The sequence below is a fragment of the Trematomus bernacchii genome, unplaced genomic scaffold (assembly GCF_902827165.1).
Source record: "Trematomus bernacchii unplaced genomic scaffold, fTreBer1.1, whole genome shotgun sequence".
Taxonomy (NCBI): Eukaryota; Metazoa; Chordata; class Actinopteri; order Perciformes; family Nototheniidae; genus Trematomus; species Trematomus bernacchii.
In genome coordinates this window covers 8,205,220-8,215,981 of record NW_022987477.1, presented here as the reverse complement: position 1 = coordinate 8,215,981, position 10,762 = coordinate 8,205,220, and the positions used below count along the sequence as shown (strand labels likewise).

Genomic DNA, 10,762 nt, shown 5'->3' with positions numbered 1-10,762 from the left:
TAAAAGCCAGATGCGGCTGTTAAGTCGTTAAAGACACATCGTTAAATAGGTGAGGAAGAGTTTAAATGTCTGAAGGAGGATAGTTTAGGGGAAAATATCCCCTGGGAAAGGAATGTAGAGTAAGATAAGGTAAAGATAAACATTGACTTTTGACCTTATGGAACTTTATGGTCCGAACTCTGATTGAACCAGACCAGAAGCAAATCCAGCCAGTCAGGGCACTTGGGGGAGGTGGTCAGTTTAAACAGCTCCTCCCCAGGGGCTCTCTAATTCGCTTGGGAGAAAAGTGGGAAGGAAGAATCGACAAATCTCCGCCCCAAAGACAGATAGAAATACTGATGTTTGTGTGTGTAGAAATGCTTTTGGGTTTGGTGAGTTTGTTGGTTCCGATATCTGTGTCCGCATCGCATCACAAACTTGAAGTCACTTTCTTCTCGTTTGATGAGTTTGCCGGGTCCCGACGCTTTTATCCGCATCGCATCACAAATCTAAAAGCCCGGAGTACCCGGAGTACTCTGTATAACTTGTATACTTGTTCTATTTCCTACCAGTAAACTCAGAAAATTGTTATAACTTTGATTCCGGTGTTTTCAATTCCTTTCTTAATTTAATAGAGATCCAGCCTCATCCAACGAACGGCGCGTAGCAGAGGTGTTCTGCTCAAACAATAGCTAACGAGGCTAGCTATACATGCTAGCGGAAAACAATGTATTCATGCCAGTTACAATGAATGACCGAACGTAGCAGACTACCCGTATAAGATTGCAATTATAAACACGTTATTGCTAGCCTAATATGAACCTTTAGCTTTTGTTCATAGTAGTTTTATTACACTACATTATAGTTGCCGTTCCTCCGAGCTAGCGTTCATATCGTGTTTGCTACCAAGGTAAACAAGAAAGCTAGGTTAGCATATTAGCTGGCAAGCTTACTGTGTTGATTAGATAGATCCACACTCCTACCACAACTACTACTAACGAATCTAAAACAACTAAGTTTCTCTAATATTTTGTGATTTGCATTTGATTTCGTCCAGCCAGATCCTGCCGGACAATACATGACGGGGACGGGACTACCACACTGATGCATCGTCCTAAAAAGCCGCGATAGGCAAGATGCCGACAATGGGGAGGAATGGATGATATACCGTGGCGTGTATATATGTATATTTATGTTCATTTTGTACATTTCTAAAAATAAAGTTTAATGGAAATACTTAGTAGGCCTATCCTTTCTTCCCTGAATTATTTCATTTCTGCTGAAGCTGCAAATCCAAACCACCCTGTGTATTTCTGACTCAGATTTAACGGGATTAACCTTTACGATCATCCTGCTCTGGGCTCTACCTTCCATACATCCTATACATCACTGTGACATGTTTTCAATCTCAAATTACCCAGTGATGGATGTTATCTGAAAATCCTGATGACTTTCGCAGCTCTGGCACAGGAGGAGTTATTGTTCTTCCCCCGCTCCTGAATCAATGTAATATCATCCAACAGGCATACGAGTGCACTGGCAATATTACAATTTGGGAAGATGTACTAGACTAGAGTATTCAAATGATTGTATTCCTTACCAAGGCACTGCATAACATGCTGCATGTTAATGTCTGTTCATGTAGGGATGGCAGACTTATGACCACCATCTGACTTTTTAATCACCCAAAAATATGAATCTGACTGATAAATCAACTGAATGTGTCACACCATCAAAACCATCTGATAGTATCCACCGTTACAAGCTAACGGCTAACGTTAGCCTCCTGGCCCCTTAGCAAACTTAATGACTTTGCAACAGCTCATCCTTCACAGCAGGCATAAATGATTCTGATTTCATTAAAGCCTCTGCAGAGATGAAGATCGGGACTCTTCATTCCAATTTTCCAACTTGACACTCGGATTATTGGCAACACATGTGGATTCATTTAAATATTTTTCAAATCAGACAAGGAAAATATGCTCATCATGCACCCCTGAGCTAACATAATATAAATGTTAATTAAGATATGTGCTGCGAGCTGGGGAAATGAATATTTGCAATAAAGCTCTCCAACTCGTAATATGGAATACAGTATTCGTTTTTTATTTTGTATACCTATATTTTTCAAGTAGGATATACAAAACAATATATGGTTAAGATGGAGCAAGACCTCTCACAAAAAGTGCTGCTTCTAAATTTGTTGTAAAACTGTCTGGAAAATAAGTATATTTTTCCATCACAGTAATACATATGTTTATTGAGAAAATGTAAATATGCAGATCTATATGTAAACACATTGGAGACAATTAAGAATGATTGAAATGAATCTGCCAGAAGATACACACACGCCAGTTGATGGTAGTGCCTCAGACTAAGAAATATATTAAAATGAAAACATATAAACCCATTACTGGAGATGACCAACTGACTGGCAGTAGCAGCCCAAGTGTTAATCTATTTTCTATTCCCACAGTAGTGAAAGTAAAACAAATCAATATTGCAGAAGTTTAACAGCACGGGTGGTGAATTCAAATCGTGTAGCAATTTTCATTCCAAGGCTCACGATCACATGGCTGAATATCTTCAGAAGCCACAGTCATTTCTGTATAAATGAATAAACTCCGGTGCATTAGACAGGGGTGAGACGTTTCCTCATATATAGGTTAAAAGGGACCAGCTGTGTGCGATCATGCCAGCCATGGTGCTGTGAACTTGATACAGCGAGCTAATTGTGTGTGGAATTGTAGTCGGCCCTCATTAACCTTACTGTGTTACCTTTTACTGGGGATAAATGTGGGGTGGGGGGGGGGGGCTTTAAGTCAGCCATCTGTAGCCGCGTAGCTTCCTTTACAGAGTCGCTATCAGAGTGGAAGTGACATACTGAATCCTTTCAAGGACATTTATGTTTTACTCTCACACCATGCAGACCATCTTTGAAGCCACTGTGTACACTCACGGATTTCAATATGGGGAGCTTTTTTATTTGTTCCATGTGTTTTTAATAGTTATTTTATTGAGGCAGTTGTTGATTTTACGATTTAATGTCGCAAAAACTCCTTATGTTTTGATAAATCCAGCACTTTTTTTGTATTGCATGTGTTTTTTTACTATGAAGCCCTTGACATCAGAGGACTGGCAGCTCAGGAAGTGCTGAGGAAATGATTTTCAGCAGCGGACACAATCAAAACAAAATATTCCATGTGGACTTAAAAACCATCCAACTGTGAAAATGCTCTGCGTCACACATGGAACCGGCTTGCAGACACGAGAGCTTCCAGGAGACTGTTGCTGTTTACCAGAACAACTTTCTTCCCAGCTGTGCCATTCAGGACAATGTGGGCAGATTGTAAATGCTGCTCTGCTGACTCAGGGTCAGAATCAGCCTTTAGGTCACGTTGTGTGTTCCAAAGTGAAGCACAAGAACTGGACTGTTTGTTAATCCGACTGAGGGCAGGTTTAACGAATTTGGAGACAGTTAATCGACCTGAAGTACAAGTCCCATATCTGCTGCACAAGTGCCCTTAAGTATTACAGTGATACGACAGCACCTGATGGAGGTGACAATGAACTTTGACCTTCTTGCAAAGACGTCAAACAGAAATAATATTCAACCACACAGATCAACTAAACTCAACTTGTTGGTTTAACTGTTAGTAAAAACATGTGGATGGATTTTCATCAAAGCAAGGAACTCGATCAACTTGTGTTTTCATCAATCTTTGACATAAACATACTGTATAAACTGTTGGAGGAAATCTCAGTCTGTGCCAGTTCCGGACCTCCTCAACACTTTTCTAACAACTTATTCTTTCAGAAAAGGTTCAAAAGAAGTTACTGGAGGCAGACAGAGTACGATGCAAAATAACTTTATTTCATCATAGACAGAAAACAAAGTCCGAGCAGACACCGGGATCATTATATAACAACGTTGTACTAGCAATTTTATCTTGTTCTTTTTTGGTCGACCTTGGTGAAGCAAAGTAAACAGCCTCCACGATTCTTTTTTAGATATTTCCGCATAGGTGTCCTGGCTTCATTCCATGCACTACATTGACCAACACTTGACCTTTTTTAGCACGTGAGAAGGGAGTTTTACTTTTGCCCATTTTCCTGTCGTAAATTAACCTAGACACACACACACACGTATTATAATAAGAGAAAAAATCTACTCTAAACGTAAATAATATTATTTATTTAATCTCAAACACTTTACTAATTTGCTCATTGTTTTGATCAAATTTGATTGATAGCAACTAAACAATTTATCAAAACTTCAACCTGTTTGAATGTAACTAAATCCTGATTGAACTCAATTGTTTCTACTTTAGTTTGACACGCTTCAAATCAATGAGAGGAGAAACAATTTGTCAATCAGTTTCTCTGAAGAATTCAAGAATACCTGAATTGGAAAGTGAAATAATTTAATGCGTTCATTTCATATATCCTGTATTTCATCACATGCTTGCAAGTTTGAGCAGAACGCAAAATAAAGACTTCAACACTCAAATAACAGGGGCAAGGCAGAACTTATACCATTTAGTATGAGTATTTGTGACGTTGATTGGCACATTCTTATAATGATTTACTGCAATTAGTGGGGTGTAGAATGACTTGCCAGAGGTGGATATATGCAGCTGTGGCCAGATGGAATCAGTATGCTTCTCACAGAACAGCGATATTAAAGGGCAGCCAGTGAAACCGGTGCTCTTAGTGAAATACAAGATGACAAGCTGCCTTCATGGTGTCCACTTTTCTGCTGACTGACGCTAATTTGGAGGAGAGAATGGATTTTTAAGTGGCACCCAATAGTGATGCACCAAATATTTACATACATCTTTTCACAACCTATAATTATCATGTCTGCTTTTATGTAAATACCTTAACAATGAAGCCAAAAGCTTCCTTCGCCTTTAGTTCATATTTATTTGTAAAATAAAGTGTTGATCATTCAATAATTTGACTACATAATTATATGACACAAACATTTTATTGACTGAAAGAACACAAATAGTTATCTACAATGACAAGGACTTTTATAGCCGTACAACAGTTGAATTATACTGTTTTTTTTAATACATGAACTGAACATACAAAGTTACAGTAAACATGCCTTTTGATAAAAATATCTTTACAAAAAATGTACATTTCTATACAACAGTTGTCAGTTACACTATCTCTACAAGCCCCATGATTCTGGGTAAAACCTGCAACCACTCCAACAAACTGTCAGTATATCATTTCAGCATTATTTTAAACTCAATAAAAGTTTTTTTTTTCATTTATTTGAAATAATAACAAGAAGGACTATATACAGGGTAAACTTAAAGATGGTTGAGCCAGAAATGTTTTAAAGTGACCCAGATAATTTCCAACAGTTAAAAGCAATGAGGTTTTTATTTATTTTTTGAAGCATTTTTGCAAAATATTTGACACATCACCATACTGCTCAGTAAATAACAGGCTACCAGCAAAAAAGATAAACATGTAGCAGAGCCATTTCCCTTAGACATGTCTTTGGATACAAAAATAGTGCTAAATATTACACATTATCATCATTCACCAGACATTTATTTTGAATGAGCTGCAGGACAGACATTTTTTTTAATGTTTTTTTTTTTCAGGCAGCACTGCCAGGTTTGACTGTTGTGTTTATGAAGTTGTGCAAGGCGACCGTTCCTTCACATTTAATTCATTCTCTGTTAAGAAGGGTCAGTAATACCCCGGCAAAAAACCCCGGTATTTTGGTTTTATTTGCTCAGGTTGTGCGGTCATAAGAAAGGTTCAAAGGTGTTTTGTGGTTCAAAACATTGATCAATTACATTTAAACTCCCCTTAACAAGGTTAGTATTCCCATGTTTTCATGGGGATAAATAGGACATTGAGTCAAAAAGTAACATTGCTGTTGAATTTCTCAAAATGTGTTTTTATGCATCAAGCCCTACATTTATTTTTTTATTACCGAGTGTTTAAAGCGCACACATCTCAAAACTTGTGCAAAAAGAACCACAGTTATCTCCTCTAATAGACAATAGCCATGTTTTTCTTGAAAAAAAACCTTAAAAAAGATTTTAACAGTGAAGTTATAGGAGCAGAGAGAAGTAGAGCTGTTACTCAGCTGCAGTGAGTTTAAGGACAATGATGGAGGTTAATGAGCGTTTAATAAGAAGCTGTATAATTAACGGCTGTGATTAATGTTTTAGCCCACTAGCCTTTTCTTACAACCCATAGCTAACTGACAGTATACCAGGTGTGCCAGCTGATTGGCTGATACACATCATCACATTTATTGATGCCATTGAGCTATCAGCTAGCACACCTGGTGCATGTCAGCATACGTTCCATCTACCTCCTTCTGCGAATACCTTTAACTGAAGGCTTAAGACGAGAAACATGCCTTTGTCAGTGTTGTTTGTCAATTTACTTTTTTGCAAACTGGAACTAAATTGGGCAAACCTGCTGCGAATTATTAACAGTAGAACATGAAGATATCCACTCACTGGTGACATATTTAAATTTGCAGCATATCAATCAGGTTGATTAAAATCACTTAACTGAAGCTGCTCCACATGGCAACAACACAACAACTAATGCCACTTTTGCTGTAACAATGTACATTTCTCCACCGTGGGACTAATAATGAATTTCTGATTCGGATTCTGAATAAATTGGCAGATATAATGAAGTAAACTGCACAAAGTGAGTGGACAAATCACCCAATGCTGGCCAGATTATCTTCCATTTTAGGTATTTTATTAATAGATTAATGGGTTGTATTGTCTCACTACTTGTTTAGGTTTTTAAGGCCAGTGTATCATGTTATACTATAACAGATGTATTCCAAATCTAACCGATCCAAAAGACAGATCAAATACTTCTAAAAGGAGTCTTGATATATAATTTAAAAAAAACTCAGCTTGCACTTTCGCCTGAGCAGAATCAAATCAAAATGCAGCGGGGTAGTAGAGGAGAATGAGAAAGGGCCTTGGCTCCTGAACAGCAGCAGTGCATGTTGGGATGCACAGGCTGAGCAGGGAGGAGCGCTTTGAGATGTTGGGGCATTGCTCCCTGGCAGGACGCCTGTGCCAGTGTTGGCTCTCTACCACTCTAGGAAATGTCTGCTTTGAAAGTTGGCAGGAGTTGGAATATATGATGGAACAGCCCCACAGGGTATTTGTGTGATAAATGGATAAGCTGGATAAAGTTATGCTCGTAGCTCATGGCTTATACACGAGAAAAAGCAGACTCAGACGGCACCGATGTTTCATTAGTTTTGTGGATATCATACTGCGGTCGCAGATTGTTCTAGTCATTTGATCTTCGAGCAAAAATTCTTTGAAATACAGTTTGTGAAATGACATTGCTAACACATTTCATATGGTAAATCAACAATTCCCTTCCGTTCCACGTAATTCAATTTGCAAATCTGAATAAAAAGCCTTTTTTTTTATACATTCCCATAGTATTTATTTTTTCAGGAGCAGGATTAGCGCATAATACTCTCAGCCTCCTGCAATGAAATATAAGTCGCACAGAATATCCATGAAGGTGGCCACTGCATGAAAATGAGTCTTGAATAGATTTTCTTCAGAGAGCACATCACGTTCGCTATGTGCTGCAGAGTTGGGAATCTAAATGTGATTCAGCATCTCTTGAATACAATTTACAGTCCAGTATGAGAGTCTTGATCCCTCAGAAATCTTTTTTCTGTCTCTTGAAGGCGATGATGAATTCTAATACCACCAACCGGGAGCGTCTGCTGCCTCATCCTGATGTGATAAAGAAGATGAAAACACACATTAGAAAACCGCATCTCCTTCTAAAACATGGTGGCTATTTATAATGCAGTTAATCTGATGAGGATTAGGCTGAGTTTTAAAGCTTGTCCGTTTTGAATGGCCTCCGAAATATCTTGGAAAGTGCAGAAATACTTGCTGGTATAAAGCTGCCTTCCTAATTCTACTGGACATGACTTATTAAGGTTCTTCTCACTGTGATTTCATATAACCACATTCATATACTCTCTGCGACCTTGACTGGGATTTTCAGGTTTTGAAATGCATGTGCTGTGAGGAGGTTCTGGTGAATTGGCTACTGATAGAATTTTGAAAAGGCAGACATGAGGAAAGGAAATGGAAAACTTAAGTGTAACGTGTTTCTTTTTTTTTTTTTAAGTGGCAAGAACTGGGACACTAGACGCCTCGAAAGGCAGATGGGAAAAGCAGTAGGGGGGTTAGCAATGAAAACTGTAGCTGGTGCACACATAAATGACAAAATAAACATAAAATTGAGAGCAACTGACAGTTCTTTTAAGGTAAAGGGAACAGATTAATGAAATAAATTCATCCGCAATCCCATCATAAATTAAGCCAACAAAACGGCTCACACTAATAATGTAGGCTAGCCAGCTAACATTGAGAAAGAGATACGCTAATGCTAATATTACTGCTAATTGTCTTCCTTACAGTTTGGTTTACATTCTGATAAAACCATCAAAAAAGTTGAATAGTGAGCTTTAGGGCTACTGGTGACCTGACTTTCTTACATTCGGAAAGATTAAGAGTAGCCATTTCCCTCGGTTTAATATGTATGCTAAGCTAAGCTAGCTTGCTGAATCTAGCATCATATTTTGTGAACAGACTTGACAGTGTCATTGATCTTTACGAATGGTTAATAGGAAAGTGAAAAAAGCAAATTTCCTGAAATGTTTAAGTATTCTTTCAAGCTTAACTTGAACAGTGAGTGACAATGAGAGATACAAGTTAATGTCTTTAATCAAGAATGTATTGTTTTGATGGTATTCAACAATAAAATACTGTTTATTTAGCCTATATCTTGCACACCTTGGAGGTTATAGTCGACACACCCTGAGAATTATACAACTATATTGTATAAAATTACAAATGTGACCACAATTGGAAAATAAAACAACTTCAAATAAATCAAAATCCGGGGCCAAAATGAACTATTGATTTCCTTTGCTCACACATAAAGCTATGGAAGAGTTAAACAGAGCTTACATAAACTCATACATACAGCTGAGCACCCCCGCTACGTGGAGCCGGCCAGCAGCGAGCCAACTGATGATGTGGCTGCATCATTACCCTCACCCTGAGAGAAGAGAGCAGGAAACTCTCTACCTAAGGCCTCACCATTCATACCCCCTTGCTCACAATTCAATTAGATGAATGTTGTTTATGGGCAGTTCTGGCCCATTGGAATGCCATTATTGATCCCTCTGTTGAATTCCGCATTAGCTAGCCTTCAGTGGAGCTGGTCTTCTAAATGTCATAGAGTTTATGACTTAGAAGATGATTAACGAATGTTTAGAGATGCTCAAGACACAGCTCAGCAGTTAAGGCTTTTAATGAAGGCTTTGAAGACTGGCTGCAGTCTAGTAAAACAAACTCACAGATCCTGTAATGGATTAATAAACCTTACCTGATCTCAGTTGTCAATATCCGATGCATGGTTCTCTATCTGAAAAGAAGGGGAGAGGGAAATAAAAGATATGGATATGATTTAGCGTTCAGAAGCGAGCAGGTTGTATTTAATTCTTTCTAAAAGGTCATGCTGGACAAGCGCAGCCTGAGAACATTCTTTGTGGCGTACATTATCACGATGTGTGATCAGTGTGACCTTCAGAAAACAAATAAATCTTTACCGCCATGTCGCTGAAAAATAATGTCTTCCATTAGCGGGGGCAGCAAGCTTTCATCAAGGAGAGCATGCCCGTACTCACCTGCTTAATGGCTAATAAATATATCATTATAGAGAAAGCATGGTCAAAGCCATGGCCAATGCAACAGAACAGAGGATGGAACCGAGGATAATTATTCAGATTTGAATGCAGTGTGGTATGAAATGAAGTGCTGAAAAATACTTTTTATATGCAGCAGTTTTTAAAAGTGAGGAAACAGAACACACAGTCTCTGTCTTTATACCAGTTCAATTTGTTACTTTTCTTGTAATCGGAACATTTTGCACAAGCAATTGTACAGCGTGTGCCTAAATCTGATGAAAATATTCTCTAATAGGATTCCATTGATTCTGGAAAAGTTCTACTTATACGAGTTTATTGAAATATAATTGTTGATGGCCATGTTTTTAAAGTTTGAGTACATTTTTCTGAAGAACATAAACATTTTGAGACCTGTCAAAATGAATTGATTTGGTTGAGATATTGGTAAAACATGTGAAATCTGTGAGTGGCTCTGTCTCTTTGAAGCTAAATGTTGCAGAATAATATGGTTTCTGGTGATCATCACTGAGAAATACATTTCAACCTAGTTTTGTAAAAACAAAGAACAAAAAAAAGGAAACTTGTAAACTGGTAGTAACACTGGTGTTAATTAGGTAGAAACAATTATAATCAGCATTCCTGAACACTATGAACACACCATTATACAAGAATTACGCAACACATGAATATGAGATTGATAATAAAATAATTACACTGTCAGAAAATGAGATAATAGACTTAAATTGACAAACAACTTTACTTTTGCAAATCATTTTTTTATAATATATAAAAGTGAAACCTTCCCAACAGCTCCAGTTGGCTTCTCCATACAGGTGCTACTTCCTCAGCAGCCTTGTGAACAGAAACCTATTTACACTATTTTACATCCAGATTCACACCGGTGGTCTTAAGCGCTCCTCTGTGTGTCTTGAGCCCTCTGCTTCAATTATAAGTTTGTGTGTGTGTGGGCCTGTGAAGAGTCTTGCTTCCAGTGTGATAGGGGGTCAACAGGGAGAAACTGTCAGTCCAAAAGCTCTCACC

The 10,762-nt window shown here is 38.0% G+C and overlaps 1 protein-coding gene across 6 annotated transcripts in view; it reads right to left on the bottom strand.

Annotated features, from left to right (window-relative positions):
• Positions 1–5,364: 5,364 nt before the first annotated feature.
• Positions 5,365–10,762, bottom strand: part of LOC117494595 (RNA-binding Raly-like protein) — a 109,054-nt gene continuing 103,656 nt past the window's right edge. For all 6 annotated transcript variants that reach the window (XM_034145535.1, XM_034145528.1, XM_034145550.1 and 3 more), the window contains 2 exons: positions 9,421–9,459; positions 5,365–7,748 (listed from right to left, as the gene is read on the bottom strand). In XM_034145535.1, coding sequence (XP_034001426.1) covers positions 9,427–9,459 — 33 coding nt within the window. In that variant the 3' untranslated portion in view covers positions 5,365–7,748; positions 9,421–9,426. The remainder of the gene's footprint in view (positions 7,749–9,420; positions 9,460–10,762) is intronic.